We start from the raw sequence: 26336 nt of genomic DNA, 5'->3' as shown, positions 1-26336 counted from the left end.
ATTGATGGAGGGCATAATCTGTGCCAGGCATTGTTTGATATTGGAGGTACAACAGTGTACACAACGGATAAAAATCTTAACCTCATGGAGCTTTATTTCCTTCCTTCCTACATTCTCTGCTCATTTGTTTCAAGCGTTTCAGTTAGCTATTTATTTAAATTTTTGGATTCTGTAACATCTGTGGATTTTTTGACAAAAAAGTAGTCAGTGATATATGAAATAAATAACTCCAGATAAAGTACTCTAAATTATTATAACATATATATAGCCTTGTAATCCACAGCAGTATTGAAAACAGACTGTTTTCTACATGTAGTGTTAGGCACAGAATATGCAAGATAAATAACACGATTCCTTCCCCGAAGAAACTCCTGTTTTCCATCTCTTGCTCTTTTTGTTCTCTTTTCTGAGAAATTTTTTGGGTTATCCTACAGCTCTCCATTGATGTCTTTTTAAAAATTCTGCTATTGTATTTTTTAAATCCCAAGAGCTGTTTCATAATTTTAATTCAGGGATCAAGATAGCGTTATCTTGTAACCTTGAGGCAAGAACGTGTCTTTGTCATCCTCCATAGTTCTGAGTTTGGCACGCTGTAGCATTATAAACCCTTTATTGATAACGTAATAGAGTGCTACTCAGTCAGGCCCTGGATAGTGGGTATTGTGGATTCGTGTAATACCCTAGGACCTGCCCTCTCCTCATAAATTAGGCATTGGAACCTTGTCGGGAAGGTGCAAAAAGACTACGACTCCCAGAATGCACTACAACCCAGATTAGCGTGGGGCGGTGCATGCTGGGAGTCCTTCCCTTCCGGGGAGTAGAAGAAGAGCTTTTTTGAATTCGTTCCTGGAGGCTGAAGCTTTTCGGAGTCCCTGGTTCTCTTCTCGGTTCACCGTGAGTCTCTGGTGAGTCTCTGGCCCTCTAGAAAGAGGGCCTGCCTCAGTCTTTTAGGCCGGGAAAGGTAATCGACGCCGCGCACGCACTCCTCTGCCCGCAAGCCAGACGGCGTTAGCCGCGGGATCCGCAGAGGAAGCCAAGCACAGGGCAGTGTGGCCGGCCTGTGGCCGGCTGTCCAGGCCGGTAGGAAGTGACCGTCCAGCCCTGGTTCTCTGGGCCCAACGCTTTGACCCAGTTAGTATCGGGTCTGGTTTCCTGTCCTGGCCCGGGACGCTGGCATGGACCCTTGCGTAGGCTCCGGCACCTCTCGCCGGCCTCCGTAAGTCTCATCCCCTTGTGATCTAAGTGCTGGGGAGTTGAAGCGCATCCTTCTGCATCCAGCAGTGTCCCAGCCCGGGGAACGTAGAATTTCTCTGCGTGTGACGTTCTTTCCACTAGGGGTTTGGGTGAATTTTCATCTAAAATCAGAGAGTATTTTCACTTATCTGAAGGGAAATGGAAAAAAGAACAAAGTTGGGAGTTCTTAGAAAGCTACATTTATTTAAATGATGGGAATAGTTTCCTTATTTTTCATTTCCTGTTTGTTTTCTGAGTAGTTTTTAGCTGAACGGTAGTCTGTAGTAGAAAGGTTGTGACGGTGATTGCTTTTTGAAAATTACTTCTTAGCAAAATCCCCTTTGTGTCAGTAGCCAGTACTTTATTTGTCCGTAAAACCCAGAAATGACTGCTGATTTAGTACAACTCTTTTTGTAGACCGAACCTCAAAGAGGTGAGATGTCTCACCTAAAATTATGAAACCTGAGATTATAATCCAGTTCTCTTTGACTCTGGAAGCAGTGCTGTTTTCTATTATGCTCACTCTGCCTTTATTTTTTTGGGTGGAGAGTACAGCCTCTGGAGCGTGACTGGGTTGGCATTTTGGCTAACCATTTTCTGGCGCTGGTGACATATCGGAGCTAGGGTTTCCTCCATATAGAATGATAATAATGGCGCTTGAATTGGTTTGATACATGTAAAGCTCTTTAACTGTTAACTGCTATTATAAAGATTTGTTTATTTACCCAATTCATTGTTAATAATTTTAAAGTTTTTTATTTAGATATATCCGTTATAAGGTTTCTTCTCTTTGTTTTCTCTTACTTGACTTATTTTACCTGGGCAAGTTTATAAACGTTATTTTTTCTCTACCTCAGTCCAGAGACACACTTTTTGAAATTTTTGAAAAATTATTTACTTTAATTTGCATTATTATCGCCTTTGTTTTATCGAAACCATAAACTTGAAATACAGTAGTGAAATTTTGGTTGAGATTTATAAATAAATGTGTGTATTTGAGGAACAGTAAGTACATTGAAAATTTCTTCATCTAAATAATCCAGTTATAAATAACAAATATAATTGCTCGAAATCATTTTACAAAATGTATTTTCTTCAACTCCTACTTTCTAACTTAAAATAATATTGTATTCTTTTCTAGTTAGCTGCTGTACCATGCTATCTTGCAATATATGTGGTGAAACAGTAACCTCAGAACCAGACATGAAGGCTCACCTAATTGTTCACATGGAAAATGAAGTTATATGTCCATTTTGCAAGTTGTCAGGTGTGAATTACGATGAAATGTGTTTTCATATTGAAACTGCTCATTTTGAGCAAAATGAACTAGAAAAAAACTTTGAGAGGATTAATACAGTACAGTATGGAACTTCCAATAGCAGGAAGGACAGCACCCTACAGTGTAGAATGGAAGCTAATTCAAGTATTCATTCAGCTTGTGCATCTAATCATCCGAAAATTTCAGCTCAAGGCCCGCCTAACAATGGTATTTTAAAACATAAAGGCTTTTATTCAGATAACTTAACTGAATCTAGAAAATTCCTGAAAAGTAAGGAAAAACAGTCTGACCGAACCAAAATTAAAGGATCAATTTATGAAGCAATGTATAGTCCTCCTGAATGTCCATTCTGTGGAAAAATAGAAGGTTGTAGTCAAGATATGGAAACTCATATGAAAACAGAGCATGCCGATCTTTTAGACACTCCATTAGAAGGTAAAGTATTCGTTTTATATAATAAGTAAGTAGCAGTAGTCTCAGTTTAATATGTGGTGTCCCAAAAGTTGGTTTGTAAATGAGATCACTACAAATGTGTTTTCAATTTGTTTATAACATTGTTCATTTGCCATTATTGCAATATGAAAATACAATAATGGAAAAGAGTTTTGATGCAAATAATAAATGTTTCAGCTACATTGAAAATAGTTTTAGAAACTTTCTGAGGAGAAATACACTCAGAGTACAGTTTGCAGAAGCCATTCTTTTTTTTTTTTTTTTTTTTTGCGGTACGTGGGCCTCTCACTGCTGTGGCCTCTCCCGTTGCAGAGCACAGGCTCCGGACGCGCAGGCTCAGCGTCCATGGCTCACGGGCCCAGCCGCTCCGCGGCATGTGGGATCTTCCCGGACCGGGGCACGAACCCGTGTCCCCTGCATTAGCAGGCGGACTCTCAACCACTGCACCACCAGGGAAGCCCTGCAGAGGCCATTCTTTTATTTACCACCAGCCCAGTGGCATCTGAACTGTCTGGGACTCTGATTTTGTTACCAAGTTCTAGTTTGATTCTGTTATGATCAGAGAACAAACTTTATGGTTTAAGTTCTTTTGAATTTCTTGAAACTTGTTTTATGGCCTAAGGTATGGTATATGGTCTATCTCAGCACATGTTCCATAGACACTTGGGGAAAAAATGTGTGTTCTGCGGTTGTTGGGGAGAGTGTTCTATATTTGTCAATTAGGGTGTGTTGTTTGATTGTGTTCAGATCTTCCATGTCCTTGCTGATTTCCTGTCTAGCAGTTCTACCAGTTTTTGAAAGGGAGTTGAAGTCCCTAATTATAATTGTATATTTGTCTGTTTTTCCTTTCAGCTCTATTAGGATTTGTTTCTTGTATTTTGAGGCTCTTTTATTGGTGCATACACATTTAGAATCATGTATTTCTTTGATACCATTGAGTTTTTAAGAGTAATTTATATATTTTGGATTCAAGTCCTTTATCAGATAATGTGTTATACAAATATTTTATCCTGGTCTGAGGCTTGTCTTTTCATTCTCTTAACAGTGTCTTTCACAGCACAGGAGTTTTTACTTTTTTTTTTTTCTTATGCGGGCCTCTCACCTCTGTGGCCTCTCTCGCTGCGGAGTGCAGGCTCCGGACACGTAGGCTCAGCGGCCATGGCTCACGGGCCCAGCCGCTCCGTGGCATGTGGGATCCTCCCGGACCGGGGCACGAACCCACGTCCCCTGCATCGGCAGGCGGACTCTCAACCACTGCGCCACCAGGGAAGCCCAGAAATTTTTACTTTTAATGAAGTTCAACTTACTTGATTTCTTCTTTCATGGGTTGTGCTTTTGGTGTTGTATCAAAACTCTTTGCCAGGCCCAAGGTCACCTTTCCCATGTTATCTTCTAGAACTTTTATAGTTTTGAATTTTACATTTAAGTCTGATTCATTTGAGTTAATTTCTATAAAAGGTTAAGGAGAGTACATAGATTCATTTTTTGAAATTTAATAAATGCTATTTTTTAGGGAAATTTCAGGTTCACAGCAAAATTGAGTAGAAAGTACAGAGATTACCCATATACCCCCTGTCCCCTTATCCTCACAACCTTCTCCATTATTCAACAACCTATACCAAGTGATATGTTTGTTAAAATCAGTGAACCTACCTTGACACATCAATATCACTCAAAGTCCATAGTTTACATTAGGGTTTATTCTTGGTGTTGTATATTCTACAGGTTTTGATGAATGTATAATTACATGAACCCACCATTTAGTATTTAGTATCATACAGAATAGTCACACTGCCCTAAAAACCCTCTGTGCTCCACCTATTCATCCTTCCCTCCCCCTGGCCACTGGCAACCACTCATCTTTTTACTATCCATATTTTTGCCTTTTTCAGAATGTCATATAATTGGAATCATACAGTATGTAGCTTTTTCACATTGGTTTATTTCACTAAGTAATGTACATTTAAGATTCCTCCATGTCTTTTTATGGCCTGATAGCTCATTCTTTTTTTTTTTTAGCGTTGAATAATATTCCTTTGGATGTGCCACAGTTTATTTATCTGTTCACCTACTGAAGGACATCTTGGTTGCTTCCAGGTTTTTGCAGTTATGAATAAAGCTGCTATAAATGTCCATGTACCGGTTTTTGTGTGGACAGAAATTTTCAATTCATTTGGGTAAATACAAGGGAATTCATGATTCTGGATCATATGGTAACAATGTGTTTATTTTTATAAGAAACTGTCAAACCCTTCCAAAGTGGTTGTACCATTTTGCATTCCCACCAGCAGTGAATGAGAGTTCCTCTTGCTCACATCCTTGCCAGCATTTTGTGTTGTCAGTGGTCCAGATTTTGGTCATTCTAATATATGTGTAGTGTTATCTTGTTTTAATTTGCAGTTCCCTAATAACATAATAACATTTTCTGTACCCAGTATCAGCCAGGTCTTGGTCTTGTAGAGGTACCATTTCTTCTGTCTTGGGCATGCTCCCAACTAGGGCATTTGATCCCAGTGTCCTGCTTTTATGCTGAATGCTTGAATTCTGCACGTCACCACGCAGTTTGGAGGGTGCTGAGAATCCAGCCCCCAAAGTCCATATCTGAACTGGCCTCTACTTACCATTTGATTTTCCTTTTTACTTTTCTTTTCTTGTTTTGACTACGGAACTAAATGTTTATTATTAATATTTTCTTTTATTGTAAGAGGTTTGTGCTTATGCTCAGGCTTTCATGTTGACCCTAGAAGTAGAAAAATTGCTTTAAATCCAACTACAAAGAGCTTTTACTTATTTAATAAAGTTAGTGGGTAGTAGAGTCTTTGACTTGGGGTGAAAAATTTAAAGGTTTTAAAAATCAAACCAACTAAATTATATCTCTAATACAGATTGTAATCAACCACTCTATGACTGCCCTATGTGTGGGCTCATCTGTACAAATTACCATATTCTCCAAGAACATGTTGACTTGCATTTGGAAGAAAGCAGCTTTGGACAAGGTATGCCTATATGTTTAAAGATAAGAATGTCATGATTTAATTTCTACTTCCTAGGATACTATCTACTTTTTAGATTAGTGTTATAGAGAGAAAAAAAACCCCACACTGGTTAAAAATAAATCTGTCCCTTAAAAAATTCTAATACCGCTTCAACTTTTTTTAAGAAGTTTTTTCACAGAAAAGTTATAAAGGATGAACTACTGTGACCAACAACTGAACTAGGGGTGTGAATCCAGGGTTTTGACCTAGAACATCAGTATTTAGAAGATAGTGAAATATTGTTCAATTTAAAAAATCTTTTTGATTTATAAGTTGAGGCCATTCTTTCAGCAACTGGAAATAGTTGAATTTAGCATCTTGTCAGTAAAAATTGTTTATGAACTAGGAAGCTGCCATATGGCACATATAATTTTAAAAGGAATATGAACTATGAGACTTAAAAGTTTTTCAAGTGCATTTTCAGATACTCTTCTAGTTTCTTTATTACCACCTACTAGTTTTATAAGAGATTCTAAAGTTTTCCTCTGTCCCCTATTTTTTTAATAGTGTCATTGATTAAGTAATCATGAGGGTGCCTTAGAAGTGGAAAGGTCCTATATGATTTTCACAATTCCATTGAAACAAAATGCAATGTAGACCTAAAGAGAAACCAATTGTGTTCTACTGGATTTCAGTTTCTTAAGGCACATAGATATCTCCTGTTAATGCAGGGAGATATCTTTTAGTGTTTGGTTCATTATCAGTATCTTTTAGGATCATTGATAATGAACACTATCTTTTTAGTGTTCATTATCAATGATCCTAGTACCACTTAGTGATGTCCAGGGACAGCATTACCTGCTCACTCAGCCTAATATGAAGATGAGAATTACTGGAGTAAAGATGGAACAGTTCTCTACTGTGGTGGTTCTTTACTAATTACTGTGGAAGAATAAATCTCTGAAGTTGAGAGTCTAATAGTTCTTACTTTGTTTATGATAAGCTTTGTATGGGTACATAAATTTTTCTGTAAGCCTGTAGTGGGTAATGAGAGAAAGATATGGTCTGAGTGAATCACTGTTGATAGCTTCAGAAGTATGCTAAGAATCAGTTTTGAATTGCATATTTCTACCAGTGGAAGTAGGGACGAATTAGGAAGATGTAGCAGAGGCTGAGAGATTTGAAAGGAAAGAAAGAATATTCAGATACATAAGTAAACCATCAAATTGGGAGGTCAAGGAGATGCTGGCCAGAAGACACTCATTAATGGATCTGTGGGACACTGGGTAGAGAGGAAAAAGGGCAAGATGTTCCATAGTTGTACTATTTGCTTGGGGGTCAGACTGTAATTAAGTTACAATCTAATATCTGTACTTTGCAAACTTATATTTTTACCCTCTTTATTATTTCCTTTTTCCCCCCCTAGTATTTCTTTTAAAAACCAATCTGCCTTATTTTTGTTAATGAGGGGCACTACTCAAGGGTGCTACTTAATTTCTCTAAGTTCTGGTTTCCTTAGTAGATAATAATACCTAACTTCCTAAGGTTGTTATGAGGATCCAAATGAGATAATTAATGAGAAGTGCCTGTCACAGCCTAAACACTCAGTGAGTATTAGCGATTTAAGTGGAGGTTATACCCTTACAGAAGCAGTTCAAGTTCTGCTAGATTTGTTCTCAGTGCTTCTGTGACAATATAGTCATGAATAAATGGCAAAATAATAGCATTTACTCCTTTTAAAAAATATGTATTAACATATAAGTGAGACTTTATATCAGTAGTTATTTTATTCTAAACATTAAAAATGTATAATAGGTATGGATGGAGTCCAGTGTTCTAGAGATCTGGAATTGGCCCAACAGCTTCAACAAGAAGAAGACAGAAAGAGGAGATCTGAAGAATCAAGACAAGAAATGGAAGAATTTCAGAACCTGCAGGTACAAAGATTAATAGCAATTATATTATTTTGGTTTGGTTGGCATTCTTATTTTTCAAACATGCTATCAAGCATTCAGTCTATTATTTTTGTCTTTATTATACAAAATATTTTTTTACATATATGTTTTATAGTTCATAACAGCCACCATTTATAAGTACTCATTCTGGTCATGTACTAGGGTGAACACTTCGTATAAAGTATCTTAAAATCTTCACTGCTCCATGAAGTTATTTTAGACTTTTTTTTTTAACAGCAGATGAAGAAATGGAGACACAAAGTACTTAAGTAGCTTAACTTGCTCAGGGTTTGGCAGTATTAAATGGTAAAGCCTGAATATAAACCTATGTCGATGGGGAAAATTAGGAAATTGAGACTCAGAATTTTAAGTGTTTGTATAGGTACTTAAAACAGAAACTCAGAATTAATGTCTCCTGAGTCTTAAATTCTTTTAGTGATTGTAATTCAGGCATTTAGAAAGAACCATTTTTAATGGAAAATGCTTTTTGATGATGTTTGAGACTTCATTTTTTTTAGGTGAGTGGTGGTATCTGTTGAACTAAACTGGTAGCATCTATTATATTTTTAATGCATTAAAAATTTTAACAGCTTTTTCTACTTTTTTCAGAGCTAATTTGCTGTAGACTATGATGTCCTCTGTGCTAATAATGCTCATAGAGTTTTTAAGTGTTCTTTTTCTATGTGCTAATAGGGTAATGTATGAGTAAAAAGGGTTTATGATTGAACAGGTTCGAAAGTGTCCAGTTAAACAGGTTTGTGTACTTGGGGTCTTCTCAAAGCCTTTAACATACCAATATGCATTGTACATATCATAATCTTCCTGAACTTATTTGACCTCTGACTTTTTTTTCTCCAGTATCTTAGACATGGCTATTCTTCCTTTGGAATATCTAATTTAGGCTATTTTTCTCATTCATGATTCATTTATTTGCAAAATGATTTTCCCACCAGGATTCAGAGGAGAAAAGAAAGTTGGCTTTTCCTAAGTCTTCTTTGCCTTATATAATTTTGAAATGTTTATCAATACAAAAAGTTTTCAGTGTTTAAGGGAGTTTATTATGTAAATTTGCAGGTTACTTGTTCAGATCTCAGAAATGTTTTCCATAGGGGCTGTTTTAACATATTATTGTCAGTGTGCAAAAACATAGTTCATGCACTACATAGAATGAATACCTGAACGAATTATGGATTAAGTAGGCCTTTGTAGGCTAGCCTAGGAACCAAATAACAAGTATGGACAGGTTGTCTTGAAAAAATCAGCAGTATGGTCAGAACTCATCTGCCTTTCACAGTACCATTAGTAGGAAGACAGGATTCTATACTTTCCCTACTACAAGGAAAACAAGTCTCTTGCCATGATGGTTGTTTGTAGAGAAAGGCTATTATTAACTTAGGGATGTTTGTGTATGTGATTTATTTTTCATAAAAATCTTTTAAGTTGACTTGTATAAAAGTCTATAAACCAGAATGTTTCAAAATATATTTCCAGATATAAAAAATAGTGGGAAGTTTCCATCCTCATTAATGTAAAGGGACATAAAAATTAAGTCATTTGTTTTTATGTTCAATAGAGACAATATGGTTTAAATAATTCTGGAGGGTACAAACAACAGCAGCTACGAAATATGGAGATAGAAGTAAATAGGGGAAGAATGCATCCATCTGAATTTCATAGAAGAAAAGCTGATATGATGGAATCACTAGCTATTGGTATTGATGATGGAAAAACAAAAACTTCTGGTGAGTATTTAAACATCCAAATTATGGTTTTAATATTCCATACATCACTGAAGTAATAATCAGAATTATTTGAATTTTGCTTAATTTTCAAAACCCATAGTTTGTATAGTTTTAGGTGAGACTGTGTGTTCAAGTAATTTTTTGTTTGTTGTTTTAAAACTCCTGAACTTTTATTTTTACAGTAAGTAATTCACTTAAAAATAATTCACTTTTATATTGTGTCAATTTATTTGACATTTAAAAACAAACCTTTTAGAAAAGGTTTTAAGTGCTTACTATGTTCTAGACAATTGCTGTCTAGTAGAATGTGAGCCACATAAATAATTTTAAATTTCCAGTAGTCACATTAGAAAAAGTAAAAAGGACTAGGTGAAATTAATTTTAATATTTTTCCAGCATGTCCATAATATGTCAACATGTAATAGGTATTAAAAACTATTAATGGGGGCTTCCTTGGTGGCGCAGTGGTTGAGAGTCCGCCTGCCGATGCAGGGGACACGGGTTCGTGCCCCAGTCTGGGAAGATCCCACATGCCGCGGAGCGGCTGGGCCCGTGAGCTATGGCCGCTAAGCCTGCGCGTCGGGAGCCTGTGCTCCAAAACGGGAGAGGCCACAACAGAGAGAGGCCCACGTACCGCAAAAAAAAAAAAAAAAAAAAAAAAAAAAAACTATTAATGGGATATTTTGCAATTCTTCAAAATCCGATGTGTATTTTACTTTGCAGGGCATCTCAGTTTGGACAAGCCACACTTCAGGTATTCAAATAGCCACCTGTAAATAGTTTCTACTATATTGTTCAGTACAGTTTTAGATACTTTATATATATCGTATCATGTAACTCTCAAAAGAAAAATCTTGTGTACTGTTAGATTTTTCTGGATGAGGTCATTGTGACTTAGGTTAAATTACTTTCCCAAGGTAAGGTTACACAGCTAGTTATTGGCCCAGCTGGTATTCACAATCAGATCTGCCTTGTTCCAAAGAATGCCATTTTTCCTGATGTTGTTAACATTTTTTTAACATATCTATTAGTATGGTTTTAAAAAAAAAACCAAATTATATGGAAACAGCTTTGTTCCCACCACCCAGTTTTTATGAAATTTAATGTTTTAAAGCTGTAAACCCTTTCATATGTATTTTAATCTCCTTGCGTACCCCTCATTCATTCTGATTTCTGTCCTCCACAAAGGGAATCATTATCCTGAATTTGGTATTTATCAGTCTCATATATGTTTTAATAATTTTATCTTATATGTAGGTTTCCATAATAATACATAATCTTTTATATTTTAAACTACATGTAAATTGGTATACAATATGTATGCTTTAATTGGATTTGCTTAAATATATTGATTCTTATAACTGTACTTCATTCATTTTGATTTCTGTATAGAATTTCCTTGTATTACTTAGGTTGTTTCCAGTGTTTTATTCTTAAAAATTGTGAACAGGTTTCTCCCTCAAGAGTTTCTCTAACATCCAGACTGGAAATACTAGATTAAAGGGTATTTGCATAATTAACTTTGTTAAGGGTATTATGGAGTTGTTTTCTAAAATGGTTGTAATCTACATTAGCATCAGTGTGTTCTGACTTATACTTTGTATCGTGACACTTTTTAATTTTTGCCATTTAATAGGGCATGAGAGGAGGATACATCTCTTAATTGTATTTCTCCGATTACTCCTGAGTTAGTTTCTTCTATAAATAACCTAGTCCCTTCCTTTTTCCCTTCTCTCTTGGGTTGTTTGTCCTTTTCTTATTGATTTTTGGAAGTCCGTTAAGTATTCAGGATACTAATTCTTCATTGATTATATGAGGAGCAAATATCTTCTTCAAATCTATAATTTGCCTTTAAATTTTGTACATGGTGTCTTCAATTAGACAGAATTTTAAATTTGAATATAATCGAATTTCTCAATCTTTCCCTTTATTTGTATTCTAAGTGTCTTGTTTAAGAAACTCCCCCATCTTTGAGATCATAAACATATCCCTTTATATTGTCTTTAAATATTTATACCCTTAAAATGGATAACCAACAAGGACCTACTGTATAGCACCAAGAACTCTGCTCAATATTTTGTAACAACCTAAATGGGAAAAGAATTTGAAAAAGAATAGATACATGTATATGTATAACTGAATCACTTTGCTGTACACCTGAAACTAACACAACATTGTTAATCAGCTATACTCCAATATAAAATAAAAAGTTTTTTAAAAAAGTATATATTTTTTAAAAAAGATAGTTCCTTCACATAGATCATGGTATTTTTTTATGCCAACTGGAAGTGATTATAGCACGTAAAAATCAACTCACTGTGATAAACCATAATATGAAAAAGAATATTATATGTATAACTGAGTCACTTTGCTGTACAGTAGAAATTAACACATTGTAAATCAACTGTACTTCAATAAAATAAACTAAAATTTAAAAAAACAGAACAAAAGAAAAATTTATGCCTGCTTTTCATATTCAGGAATTCCCTGGTGGTCCAGTGGTTAGGACTCCGCACTTCCACTGCAGGCACAAGTTTGATCCCTGGTTGGGGAACTAAGATCCCGCAAGCTGCGCTGCCAAAAATATAAAATAAAATAAAGTAGCCATTACTTAAAAAAAAAATTATACCTTGCTTTTCATATTTTGACTTTTAATCAACTTGGAATTTATTTGTGCATATGTCTGTGTGAGAGAGAGGGAAGGAGGGAAAAAGTTGAGTGAGAGAAAGAGAAGGTATGGATTTAATTTTTCCCCTTATTTATAGTGATACTTATGATACTAAGTTGTTATTACTTGTTTATCTCAGTACCACTTAGCAAATCTGTACTGTCTCCATGTATTTGTAACACATATGTCATATTTTCATATATCCATAGGTCTGTTTCTGAAGGCTGTCTTTATACTTCAAGGGTCTCCCTGCAGAAAGTTTCCATACGAGATAGGACTTCCCAGCAGATGTGTAATATGATGCATTAGGGTATATAGGAAGAAAATATTAGAACTTCTACTTGTCTTTAATTTATGGTATCCTTTAATTTCTGTTTATGCATATGTTTTAGAGTTACTGGAGAATATAGTAGTGTATGTATAATTTAAAATAAATATATCTGTAAAAGATTGAAGAACACTGCCCTGTAACATACTGTGTCCTTTTTATAAGCTACCTTGAAATTTAGACGTAGTCGATTTTGTGCTAAAGATTTTTTTTACTCCCTTCACTCATTTCTCCCATCCCCCCACATCCTGCCTCTGGCAAAGACCAGTCTGTTCCCTGTATCCATGAGCTTGTTTTTGTTGTTGTGGTGGTGGTTGTTTTGTTGTTGTGTTTTTAGATTCCACATGTAAGAGAGATCATGCAGTATCAGTCTTTCCCTGTCTGACTTACTTCACTTAGCATAATGCCCTTAAGGTCCCTCCACTGTTATAAATGGCAAGATTTCATTCTGTTCTGTGGCTAAATAATATTCCATTGTATGTATGTATGTGTGTGTGTGTGTGTGTGTGTGTGTGTGTGTTATCTCTTCTCATTTTGTTTTTTTTGTTGTTACATTAATTTTTTTTTATTGGGGTATAGTTGATTTACAATATTATGTTAGTTTCAGGTATACGACATAGTGATTCAATACTTTTTAGATTATACTCTATTTAAAGTTATTATAAAATATTGGCTATATTCCTTGTGCTGTATAATATATCCTTGTAGTTTATTTGTTTTATACGTAGTACTTTGTACTTCTTAACCCCCTACCCCTATCTTGCCCCTTTTTCCTTCTCTCTCCCCACTGGTTAACCACTGATTTGTTCTCTATATATGTGAGTCTGTTTCTGTTTTGTTATATTCATTTGTTTTATTTTTTAGATTCCCCATATAAGTGATAACATACAGTATTTGTCTTTCTCTGTCTGACTTATTTTACTAAGCGTTATTACCCTTCAGGTCCATCCATGTTGTTGCAGATGGTGAAATTTCATTCTCTTTTATGGCTGAGTAACATTTCTTTCCATGTATGTATGTGTACCACAATTTCTTTATCCATTCATCCTTCAGTGGACACTTAGGGTCTATATCTTGCCTATTATAAACCATTATGCAGTGAACATAGGGGTGCATATATCTTTTCAAGTTATTGTTTTTGTTTTCTTCTGATAACAGATTGACTTGCTGTGTCATATGGCAGTGAAATTGCTGGATCACATGGTAGTTCTAGTTTTATTTTTTTGAGGAACCTCCATACTGTTTTCAATAGTGGCTGCAACAGCTTTCAAAAGTATGCAAATATATACAGTCCTATTGGACTGCTAGTATAAGGCCTGCTGACCAGGTGATATGGCAGTGTCCCCTGGGTGACAATTGCAAAAATCAGGGTTGCACACAAGTGTTTGGGCTCTTTTCTGGAAGTCACTGGTAAGCTGGAGTAAGGCAGAGGGAGAATGCCAAGGTGGCATCCACAGCCTTCGTTCCTTGAGAGCAGCTCCCTAGTCCACTAGATATGTGCCAATCCTGAAGCTTGCCCCCCAGGCTGAAGCTCTAAGAGAAAGAAAGAGGCTGCCTTCAGAGAAGGACTTGGGGATATGCCTCAGTTTTTTGTGCAGTGCTCTGGAGGTGACGGCCTTCTAAGAATTGTCTTCCCGATTGCCATAGTCCTGTGAGACCCAGGAATGCAAGCCCTCCTGGCCACCAGAATCAGGCCGTCAGCGTGGCAGCTGTGAAAGCTGGGGTACCAGGTGTAAAAACCAGGACACCAGCCGTGTGTAAGGCTCCCCTCCAGGAGACACTGGCTTTCTGAAAACTTCCCTAACCTTGGGAAGGAAAAAGAAATCCAGGGCCTCCCTGGTGGCGCAGTGGTTGAGAGTCCGCCTGCCGATGCAGGGGATACGGGTTCGTGCCCCGGTCTGGGAGGATCCCATATGCCGCGGAGCGGCTGGGCCCGTGAGCCATGGCCGCTGGGCCTGCGCATCCGGAGCCTGTGCTCCGCAACGGGAGAGGCCACAACAGTGAGAGGCCCGCATACCGCAAAAAGAAAAAAAAAAAAAAAAAAGAAATCCAGATCCAGGAAATCCAGACTTCCAAATAAAATTGTTATTTTTTGTTAGTTATGCAGATGTTAATAGAAGCTGCTCTCATTTGAAGAGTCTCATTATGTTAACATTCTATATTCTATATAGAATAGAATATAACAGAAGGTAGATTCATCTTGGAAAATATCTAAAGACATTTAGGTGCTAAGAAATAAAAAACTTTAATTATGAGGAAATTTTCCTTTAAATTTATTTATTTATTTATTCTTGTCTGTGTTGGGTCTTCATTTCTGTGTGAGGGCTTTCTCTAGTTGTGGCAAGCGGAGGCCACTCTTCATCGCGGTGCGCGGGCCTCTCACTATTGCGGCCTCTCTTGTTGCGGAGCACAGGCTCCAGATGCGCAGGCTCAGTAGTTGTGGCTCACAGGCCCAGTTGCTCCGCAGCATGTGGGATCTTCCCATACCAGGGCTCAAACCTGTGTCCCCTGCATTAGCAGGCAGATTCTCAACCACTGCGCCACCAGGGAAGCCCGGAAATTTTCCTTTAAAAGCAAGTGCTATGATGTGGTTACTAGGACAGTATTACCTACGCAATGAGGCACCATTGAGTTAGTAATAACTATGCCAAAGTATATTAGAATGTACATTACTTTATTTTTCTATTTTTCTATTATTCCACCTCACTCTTAAATGTCTCTCAAATCTTGATCTCTTTATCAAAGTCTATGATACTGAATCTCACATTAATTTCTCTGAATTCCTAGAGTACCCATTCCATGCTACAACATTTAGTACTCAGTTAAATAGCGTTTTAATTGTTCTTTTTCTTGACCATGTGTCTCATCTTTTTAAGTTCCCTGGAAATGGTTATAATGGTCTATATTTCTGTCCTTCATAGTGTAGGCACAGCTACAACTCTTGGTTCCTTTAATTGTTTTGATTTATTGACTCTGCCTTCTTAAAGACAAAAACCCATTTTCCTATAGGATAATCTTTATTCAAGTAAAGCATTTAGTGATTGCCTTTTTGGTGCCATGTTCTATGTGAGAAAGTATGGGCTATCCAAATAAGATTTTCCTGCCAATAAGCTTCCCAGAGTCTGTAAAGTATACACAAAGAACTGTAGTATTCTGCCATGAAATATGACCAGTACCTAGGAGGCACAACAAGTAAAATGTAGTGATTGTTCAGAAAAAGAGGACCTTTTTGTTTGGGGTTATGGAATCAGGAAAAGTGTTTACGAAGACTGTAGCATTTGCTTCTGAAGGTATCAGTAAGATTTTGAAATATAGGGAGAATTACTAGAAGGAGGAAAGAGATAGAATCAGATGTACCCTGTCCTAACACCTTGTTATTCATGCTGTAGCACTTATTATAATCTGGGTCCAGGAGATTTTAAGGAATATTGTCATAATATATTGTATCCTCAATGCTTAGCATAGTGCTAAGTATATTAAAAGTGCTTAGTAAATATTGTAATTGAATGAAAACTCCATGGTCAAAATCATGTTTAATGTGTTCAGTTAGGCCACAGCCAAAATTGTGGCAAGAAGAGTGGTTTGAAATAAAGGTAAGTTAGAGGATAGCCTGCTGTGGGCTTCATATACCATGGATTAAAACTATTCCATGGGTAATAGGAAGCTATTGAAGTTTTTAAATTGAGAGCAAATTGACTAGGACTGAGGTTCAGAAAGAATGATGTCTAGCAGAATGTATAATAAAATGGGGGGTCAAGAACATTCATTCAGCAGTGTACTTTTATGTGCTGGCCCTGCAGATGCAGAAGTGAAGGAAACAAACAGTTTCAATTCAGTATAATAAGTAATATGCTAGTATTAGGAAACTCGCATAGTAGTGAATAAGCAGGACAATAACCAAGATTATATCAGTAAAAAGATAAAGAAGATGGAATCGACAGGATTTAGATGTGGCCCTTGAGAAAGAGGTTGATATTAGAAATATATGAGACAGCCATAGAAAGATGATATCCCTCTAAACTTTCTAAATCTCTTTTTCACTTTAGGAATTATGGAAGCACTTTATAGGTATTATCAGAATGCTGCCACAGATGTGAGGCGTGTGTGGCTTTCTACAGTAGTGGATCACTTTCATTCATCTTTTGGTGACAAAGGTTGGGGTTGTGGTTACAGAAATTTCCAAATGCTGCTTTCATCATTATTGCAAAATGATGCTTATGATGATTGCTTGAAAGGTATGTGAAATAAGATACACTCAACTTATCATCTGATAAAGTACATTTGATGTGGAATGAATTAATATATAGTAGGCACAATTAATAGCCTTAATAAAGATGTATTTTAGTGGATATTTACATTAAAAACCTGAATTCTGGTTGAAGGAAGAGAAAATGATACAGTAGAAGATGTCAGAAATAATTGCTTAAAAACTGTAGGTTCCTGTAGAATGTATGGTGTACTGCTAACTGATATTATTCAGTACTTTAATGTCATATTACATATTTGCTTTGTATAATTTTAGGTATGTCAGTTCCTTGCATTCCAAAAATTCAGTCTATGATTGAAGATGCATGGAAGGAAGGTTTTGATCCCCAGGGTGCCTCTCAACTTAATAACAGGTTACAGGGAACAAAGGCCTGGATTGGAGCATGTGAAGTATATACACTTCTGACCTCCCTAAGGATAAAGTATGTAGCTAAAAAACCAAGTTAATGTTATTGTCATATCTGGGAAATTTTTGTTATTGTGTTTTTTTTTTATCAAAGGGATAGTTAAAAAATAAAATTTAAGTAGCATTAAAATGAAAGACTTAAACTGAAAACCAGTAACTCATTCCCCATTTCATGCTCTTCTCTATTCTCAAGTCCTGTCTCTCAGAGGCAGCTGTCACTTCCATTGTTTTTAAATAATATGCTTTCATGGCTTTTTCTTGGTTTGTCACTTTTAGACATGGTCTATTGCATTCTCCTTATATCTCCCATCTGTTTCCCCTCAATTTTTGTAATATGGTTAAATCTCAGTTTTTATTAAGTTAAAGTCAGAGTTTACATCATGACTGTGTAAATATTATTCATTGCTGATTTTATATCTTTCCTGAAAAGCTTTTTAAAATTTTCTTTGAGTTAAGAATTGCCTTTCCTTTTCCGTTTTACAGTTGGGCTGCATCATGGTCAAATTTTTCCAAAAACTACACTTATCATGAAATCTGAAGTGCTCCTTATTCCTGGACACCTTTTTCTTGAAGCTGTCTTTCCTCTGCTCTAGTCTGGATTATTTGCCGTCTAGATCCCTTCCACAGCTCTAATCATGTTGTATTTCTTCACTGTTTTCTTGAATTGGGTCCTGGATTTTTCCTGGATTCCATGTCTTTCTCTTTTTTGGATTACTCTCTTTTGCTTGAACACTTCCTTTATTAGCCTTCTAAGAAAGGGTACCTAGTCTTATTACTAAGTGATAGTTTGTGTGGCTGTATTATTCTTAACTCAAAATCATTTTCAAATCAGATCAAGTTGTTACTCTGTTGACTTCTAGCAATCAGTATTACTAAAGAGAAAGTAAGCTGCCATCTGATTTTTGTTCCTTTGTGTATAACCTATTTATTTTCTCTGGAAGTTTTTTTGCATCTTTTCTTAGCCCTGATACTGTGAAATTTCACCATTGGATATGGGGCTTTGATTCATTGTGTTGGGCATTTGTTTTTCCTTTTGAATCTGGAATTGTAGGCTATAAGATCTCAGTATAGTGGTTAAGAGCTTAGACTTTTTGAAGTAAGATTGCCTACAATTGATTCTAGCTTTCTTCCTGCTAGCTCTATGACTTAACTTGTAGTCCTAGCCCCACCATTGATAAAAGAACATGTAAATAGTTACTGCTTCATAGAGTTGTAGTGATAATTAAATGAGATAATAATGTTCTTAGGACTATGACTGGCATGTAGTAAGAGCTTAGAGGTTAACTGTTGTTCGATAATTATGATCCCTCCATTTTCTTTATTTTTCTTTCTGGAACTCCTGTCAGTTGGCCACTGAACTTCTTTGACTTTCTTTGATTTTGTTTTACTATCTAAATTTACTCAACGTTATCTCCCAACTACTCTATTGAAATTTTTATTTTAACAATCATGTTTTTAATTTTAAGGGGTAATTTCATAGCATCATATTCTTTTATGGTTGTAAATTTTTTTTCCAACATTTTCTTTTTTTCTATTCCTTGCATTTTTGTGTATCCTCCATGTTAAATTGTTTTCATGTCTATTTATTTTAGTCTTTTCCATTTGGAAGGCTTTCTTCTAACTTTTAAAAATCCTTAGCTGTCTGTTCCTAAAGTGAAGAATGAGGCACTAAAAAGCTGATTGGCAGACCTCGGCTTTCAAGAGGCATCGGAGATAGATGCTTATGATCATCTTTAATGGAAAGTTTGCCTTAAGCTTCATGACTCTATATTTCCTTTTATGTTTGTTTCTAAGTAATTTAGCCAGTGTTTTACATCATTTCTATCATGTTAATTGATTCAGAAGTAAAAATATTTCTTAAATTTTAAATAGAAAAATGAATGTGTATATAATAACTTTCTTGAATTATTAAATTGAAAGGACTATTTTAATGCCCTCTAAATTTATTTTTTCTTTTCCTTTTTGCCAGTCTGTTCACACCTTCAGATTATATATACGATATCATGTTTTGAGCTTTTAAGTAATTTTTAAGGAAAGGAAAAAAATTTTTTTAAGTACCTGATGTATCCAGCTGTTTTCTTGGCACCTGAAAAAGTTTAGTTTTTTGTAAAGCCTTTTTATTACTATACCCTGAATTTGCTTACTAGTTATTTAAATGTCTTTCTTTTGCTCTCTGTGAATTATAATCTGTAGGATACTATTCACATTCTAAATCTAAGCCTGCAGTCAACTGCTAACTCAAAAGCACTGTTCTTTTTGATAGTTTTTCCAGAAGTTCATTTCAACATTTAAAGCTCAGTAGTAATCAGTTGAAAGTTATCAACATTAAACTTGGTGTATTTGGAAACTTTATGGCCAAGAGAGACAAGGATAGGATATCTGTGCTATATTTTAAAGTGAAAATAAAGCTTTTAATTGCTTTTACTTATATTCGACCTTTTTTAAAATAGTTGTTGAGAAGTGTAAACAGTGCTCCTGGTTAAAATAGTTTGGTTTATTCATGGTTGACTTCCTCTTGAGGAAGCAATACCACCATGGTCTGTTGCCAAATAAGAGATAGATAGATATATAGATGGGGGTACATACAGGTTTTTTATGATCTTTACAGGTATTCTTTTCTTGTCTATTATTGAAATTTGAGAGAACTGACAGGAAAAAGATTTAGGATATTTTTGATAGCTTCAAATGGCTGTTGAGGAATTATAATTAGAGGTCGGCTTCTAATTGATCATCGGGTTTAGAGACTTTGGAGTAAAAGTCCCTATGTCTCAGGTTATATGTAGACTTTTAAAAATCAAGTATGATCCTCATTTACTACTAATGGAAGTTTTATATGTCAGAAAATTTTTGTAACTTTTATATCTGTCATCAACCTTAGAAGTTATTTAAATAATTTCCTCATAAAATAACAGTTTTCAGATAAATAATATAATTTTTATTTCTTCTTAAAATGATGATGAAATTAATTCTAAATTAAGAATTTTTGGTATTTTATAACTCCATTGATGAAAAAAAATTTTTTATTAATTTCTAAATAATCAATTTTGTCAATTTTTTTTATAGGTGTCGTATTGTTGACTTTCACAAGTCAACTGGCCCTTTGGGTACACACCCTCGCTTATTCGAATGGATATTGAGCTACTATTCTTCAGAGAGAGAAGGGAGTCCAAAAGTACTGTGTACATCTAAACCTCCTATCTATCTTCAGCATCAAGGTTAGTATAACTTACAGATACTAAGTATAACTTATAAGACAATTTATTTTTATAAGACAGGTAATTGGCTTTTGCTTTAGGATATGTTAAGATTTTGATAATGGGAGGAGAGGAGTATTGTGACATTACTCTGATTTTTAGAGCTATATTGTCATCATAATACATTCCAGTAATGGATGATATCCTTGGTATCTTCAGGGCCACCTGGTTCACTCTCCCTTTATTGTTCATCCTTTACATTTTCCAAGGCTTTACCTCACTTCAGTGAGGCCTTCCCTGACCATCTTTTTAAAAATTTCATCTTGTTATTCTACCCCCCTCCAACAATGGCATTTCCTATCCCTCTTCCCTGCTTTATTTTTCTTTATCTAACATGATATATATAAACTTTACCTATTTACCTTGTTTATGAAGAATTACTTCCTATTAGAATATAAGCTCTGTGAGGGCAGAAGTGTTTGTTTTGTTTGCTTTTGTATCGCTAACTGCATGGAATAGTGCCTGGCATATGGATATTTCATAAAATTTGTTGAATGGATAATTTGGATTGACAGGAGGAAGGAGAAGTAAATATTAGGAATTTCATTGTTTAGGATACAAGCTAGAAAGTTTAAGCCCTTCCCATTGAAGTTCTAGTATATATAAATTGACTTTTGTTTACCTTTTGGAACCATGAGAGTTTTTGTTCTTCAGTAGGTAAATTTCAAATCCATTCATCTGAGGTAATTTGAATAAGAAGGACTATGGGATTAGGAAAGAAAAACTAAAATATATGGCATAGTGAAAGTAGAATTTTTTTGCCATGAAGCCTTTAGAAAACTAAAATTGAACAAAGAAAACTGAAAGTGTCTTAGAACTGAAAGAACTCAGATAACCTATATGTCAGAGGGACTGACTGTATTTATATTCTAAACACACATGTGCACATACTATATATAGAAAGTGTATATAGTGTGTCTTTATATATATGTGCGTGTGTATATATAGTAACTTATATCTGTATATAGCTGTACATATAGGTAGATATCACACATGCACACACACACACACACACACACACACACACACATATATATATATATATATATATATAGCTCTTACTTGATTTTTTGATAGGTCATAGTCAAACAGTTGTTGGAATTGAAGAGAGAAAAAACCGAACATTATGTTTACTAGTATTTGATCCTGGATGTCCTTCTCGAGAAATGCAGAAACTCTTAAAACAAGACATGGAAGCTAGCAGTGTCAAGCAACTTCGGAAATTTGTGGGGAATTTAAAACATAAGCAGTACCAGATAGTGGCAGTAGAGGGTGTTCTTTCTTCAGAGGAGAAAATTGTAAGTATCTAAATATTTATTATGTGAAGCTTGGACAGGTTGAACTTCAGAGTATAAAATTTTTAGCTAACTCCTAACACCTCATTCTGTAACATTAGGTTGGCAAAGATAATTTGTATGTCATTTAATTTCTGGAATGGACATCTTTAAATTTCAAATGGTACCTAATTTTGTCAAATATTTTACTTGGAGCTTCACAAAAATATTTAATTTTATAATACATAATTTAATTTTTAATGTCAAGGGAGTAATGAAAAATGGCAACATATATGGTAAGAAAAAGGTAATTTAATCCGAGGAGTTCTAACTCATATTGGTCTCATAATTACTGTTTATTAAATGTGATTCTAGTGATTCCTGAGGCTCTGTGTTAGGCACTTGGATATGTTGGATGAACTATTGGAGATATATATATCACACTATTGAGAGAGTGAAGTACTCTAATAGGGCACATACACTTATTTATTGGATATATACAATTCCAGAAATTAACTTCAGTACAGTTACCTCTTTATCCCTTGCATTTAAGTGATGAGTAGTACATTATAGAAGAATTCCTAGGAATTGGAAACCCTCCACTTGTATAAACTGAAGGTATGTGGTAGCATATCAAGTCTAGAAAATACACAGTTCTCGAATCTTAAAGAAAAAAAAAATGTCCCTATTAGAGTACTTCACATTTGTTTCCCTCTAAAGAGAAGAGATAGAGCTGTAGAAAGGAGTGTTTATGAAGAATAATAGGATCATGAGGGAAATGACTAAAATTGTTTGAAATGAGAGATAGAGCTAGAGTAATCTTTTCAGCATCACAACTTGGGATATAAAGGCAAGGACTGTTGAAGAGGTTCTTCAGTTTAATTATGATACATTAGAGGTTTCTTTGCAATGACTTAAATACCAAAACTACATTCATTTTTTTCACCCTATCATTAATTTGGCTGAATAAAGTTAGAGGTTAATTTTAACTGTTATAAAATACCAAGATACTTGTTCACCAATATACAGATAACTTTTAACATCATAGGTGGGGTTAAGATGTTATGGAAAAGCCCGAGTGAACTTTTTTGGCTGACCCAATATCATGGAGTAGCTGCACATTTTATTTAGCTGTTAGCTTTCTGGTCTTGGAAAGTGAGACCTTGGTGGTGTTTCTCTGCTTGTAGCCCCATCTCTATCTCTCCTTCTCTCTGTTTTTACCTCTCTCTGACTTTGAGCCAGGATTTTTCATTTTGATTCATTATTCCATTAAAAAGGTGATATTTTCTTTTTAATTCTTTGTGATTTGTCTTTATCTGGAATTTTCTTTAATTTTTTAATGGCTTGGCTTTAAAAATGTTTTTCCTAATTTCCTAAATTTGAAGTTGTAATATTCCTTAAGGAATTTTCATTATCTTGAAAAAAATTCCAGATTTTTTGTATTATAAAATTAATACGTATTTTAATTAATTGACTTCTCCCTTACTATTAATATTTTTTAAAATTTCTTTTCAAGGCCAGGAGACAAGCTTCTCAAGTCTTTACAGCCGAGAAGATCCCTTGAAGAAGTAAGCATTTCAGTGATTGTGGAATTTTACTTTATTTTCCAAATTCAGATATTAAACTTCTAACACAACATACGAATTATCTAAATACTCCATTTATAATTTAATTTCTAAAATTCTAAATTCTACCTTTAGTACTCCATTGTTTAGTAGTTATTCCAATAAAATATCTTGTTTGCATTGTGGGTTTTATATTTCTTATCCATGTTTCAGAAACTGGTTTTGTATTATAGTCATATGACTATTTATTGGGTTCTTACTTGTGTTAGGTATTCTCAGTATTTTGTGTGTATTAATTAGTTTAATCTCCAAAATAGTTCTATGAGACAAATACTGTTATTAGCCTGTGAGGAAGTTGAAACTCTGAGAGATTAGTAATTTGCCCAAGAAAGTGGTCATCATCCAGAGCGTGAACCCAGACTGCTCACCGCCAGGCTCTTACCATTATAGCATTCTGCTTTCTTCTGTTATTATATATGTAATGAAATTCCCTCCTCACTACTTAGAAATAACCTTAATATTTAATAGGCATAGCTCTAAAAAGAGGGATTTGCTTTTGTTAAATATTTACATTCGTACTTATACAACTGTGATGTAGAGTGTTGTGTTTATTGTGTCCTGTAGGAAAGAAACTTTCAGATTCATGTTGGATTTGCCATGTAAGGTTGCAAGCTAGAATCCTACTCTGGCCAATTTAAGCAGAAGAGAATTCATTCAAATTATCAGAAGCTCTCAGAATCCATAGGTAACTAGGGAACTCTGCCAGAACAAAGGCAACAGTAGGGGCTAGAATATGGCATAATTTACAGCAGGGTCAATCAGGTTAGGAGCAGAGGTAGAATGTCTGCTCAAATTTCAGATTCCAGAGAGGGCACATCTAATTAGCATGTGACCGTATGCCATGGGACAGAGGCAATTTCTCAAAAGGAAATCCGGGTAGATGAAGAAATGGATATTAAATAACAAAAAAGAAAAGCAGTAAGTGTCTACTGCCCCGTGAAAAAATGAACAAGGGCTTCCCTGGTGGCGCAGTAGTTGAGAGTCCGCTTGCTGGTGCATGGGACACGGGTTCGTGCCCTGGTCCGGGAATATCCCACATGCCACAGAGCGGCTGGGCCCGTGAGCCATGGCCGCTGAGCCTGCACGTCTGGAGCCTGTGCTCCGCAACAGGAGAGGCCACAACAGTGAGAGGCCCACATATCGCCAAAAAAAAAAAAAGAACAACTTATTTGAAAGAAGTTCTATAAATATTATTTATGGCATCAAATACAGAAAGTTGCACTCCAAGAATGAATAATATGTATAGCTGATTCACTTTGTTATAAAGCAGAAACTAACACACCATTGTAAAGCAATTATACTCCAATAAAGATGTTAAAAAAAAGTTAGTGTGTATTAACAGCAAGAACTGACAAAACCATAAACTTCATATTCTTAAAAAATAATAATAGTATTGCCAGCTGGAAAATTCTGGAAACCATCGTTTCTAATATTCTGTCATCCAGACTGGTAAACAGGTTTCTACTCTATATCCCCATGCAGTTACGCTCCTTCTTGCCATCATTATCTCTTACCTAGACAATGTAATAACCTCCTAAATGGTCTCCCTGTCTTGATCCTCTTGTCAGTCCATCTTCCACACGGAAGCCAAACCATTCTAAAATACAAATGCAATTTTGTGACTTCTAGTTCAGTCCTCTTCATTGCTCATGGTTAAAATCCAAACATCCCACACAATCTGGGCCCTGCATACCTCTCCAGTTTCATCTCTCACCACTCTCAAAGTTTCACTCCTTTCAGCCTAAAGACCTTCGCCGAAACACAGCTGGTGCTGCCTAGGGCCCTTACCCCCTTAGTTCTCCTCTTAGAAGGGCTTCCACTTAGAAATGCTTCCTGAACTGCTCAAGTTTGGGTTAAATGCACCTTCTAAGTGTTTGATAAGCAACGTTTCTCAAAGTATAGATTGCTGAGCTGCAAACCGCCAGTCTGTGACAAGATAATTATAGAAGTTACAATTGCTGACATACTTTTATTCTATTTTACACAGATAATAGCCATGGATTAGCAGGGTTTTTTTAAAATTGGTTCTTCACCACAGAGTTTGACAGACACTGTCCTATGGTATAATATTTGTATCACAATACCTGCTATTCTAATTATCTACCTTTATATGTTTCCCTCCTTGAATGTAAGTGCTGATTTCAGGAGCAATGTCTAGTTTTTAACAGTAGCCCCACAGTGCCTGGCACATCACATATAGAACTTAAAAATACTATTTTGGTGAATGGAAATAACTAATTTTAGAAAAGCAGTGGTAGAAAATATCAGTTTGAAGTCTTTGGATGTCCCAGCTAGCCATCTCTGTGCAAATTGTTTTACCTGAAATCAGATAAAACCAATTTCTGTAGGATGAAAGAAGAGTTACATTGAGACATTTCTTTAAGAAGCAACAAGTAAAAGAGTTAAAAAATTTGAATGTTCCCACAGCCTTTGAGCAGGTGGTGGAGTTACATACTCTCTCCCCACAGTGGGGGAATATATATATAGATGTATATACATACACACAGTATTTGCATACAATATCACAGATTGCTTAAGAACATATGCTCTAATTTAGTTATTATCAATATTTTTGGTCTCAGTATTCTTTGATGCTCAAAAAATATTTAAGTTCCCAAGGAGCTTTTGTGGGTTATGTATTTCCATGTTTGCCATATTAGAAATTCAACCTGAGACTTAAAAAAAAAAAAAGAAAAAAATATAGAGGCACATATTCCATTAGCTGCAGCCATCAGAACAGTAATGTAAGAAAATGTCATTTAGCCTCTGAAAGATCCATTGAGATCTTTCTAAAAGTACATATTAATAGTTCTACATACAAAATTCCAAATTTTATATTTTCAAGGAATGATATTTTGCACATCAATAGTTGCCTATA

General features: G+C 35.3%; 1 protein-coding gene across 2 annotated transcripts; it reads left to right on the top strand.

The window, feature by feature from the left end:
- The first annotated feature begins 817 nt into the window (after positions 1-817).
- ZUP1 (zinc finger containing ubiquitin peptidase 1) lies at positions 818-26334 on the top strand. 2 transcript variants are annotated; one of them, XM_081251465.1, is made up of 10 exons: positions 818-905; positions 2375-2500; positions 5851-5961; positions 7756-7877; positions 9469-9637; positions 16680-16868; positions 17156-17321; positions 20369-20520; positions 21637-21857; positions 23350-26334. In XM_081251465.1, the coding sequence occupies exons 2-10, from the start codon at positions 2389-2391 to the stop codon at positions 23395-23397; spliced, it is 1290 nt and encodes a 429-aa protein (XP_081107591.1). In that variant the 5' UTR covers positions 818-905; positions 2375-2388; the 3' UTR covers positions 23398-26334. The 2 variants fall into 2 exon arrangements, with proteins under 2 accessions (XP_081107591.1, XP_081107590.1); XM_081251464.1 differs by having other exon boundaries at positions 2375-2947; positions 23350-26332.
- The last annotated feature ends 2 nt before the right edge of the window (positions 26335-26336 follow it).

This window comes from Mesoplodon bidens, assembly GCF_964165515.1.
Source record: "Mesoplodon bidens genome assembly, chromosome: 12".
NCBI classification, from domain to species: Eukaryota; Metazoa; Chordata; class Mammalia; order Artiodactyla; family Ziphiidae; genus Mesoplodon; species Mesoplodon bidens.
Note: the sequence above shows the minus strand (reverse complement) of the source record. Positions and strands in the feature narration are given on the sequence as shown.

What these genes read in the sequence shown, in the direction of transcription:
- ZUP1 (XM_081251464.1), top strand. Translation starts at nt 2,389, where the DNA reads ATGCTATCTTGCAATATATGTGGTGAAACAGTAACCTCAGAACCAGAC. An exon ending in TGGAAAAACAAAAACTTCTG is followed by an intron (nt 9,638 to 16,679) that starts GTGAGTATTTAA and finishes TTTTCACTTTAG; the next exon opens with GAATTATGGAAGCACTTTAT. An exon ending in TATCTATCTTCAGCATCAAG is followed by an intron (nt 20,521 to 21,636) that starts GTTAGTATAACT and finishes ATTTTTTGATAG; the next exon opens with GTCATAGTCAAACAGTTGTT.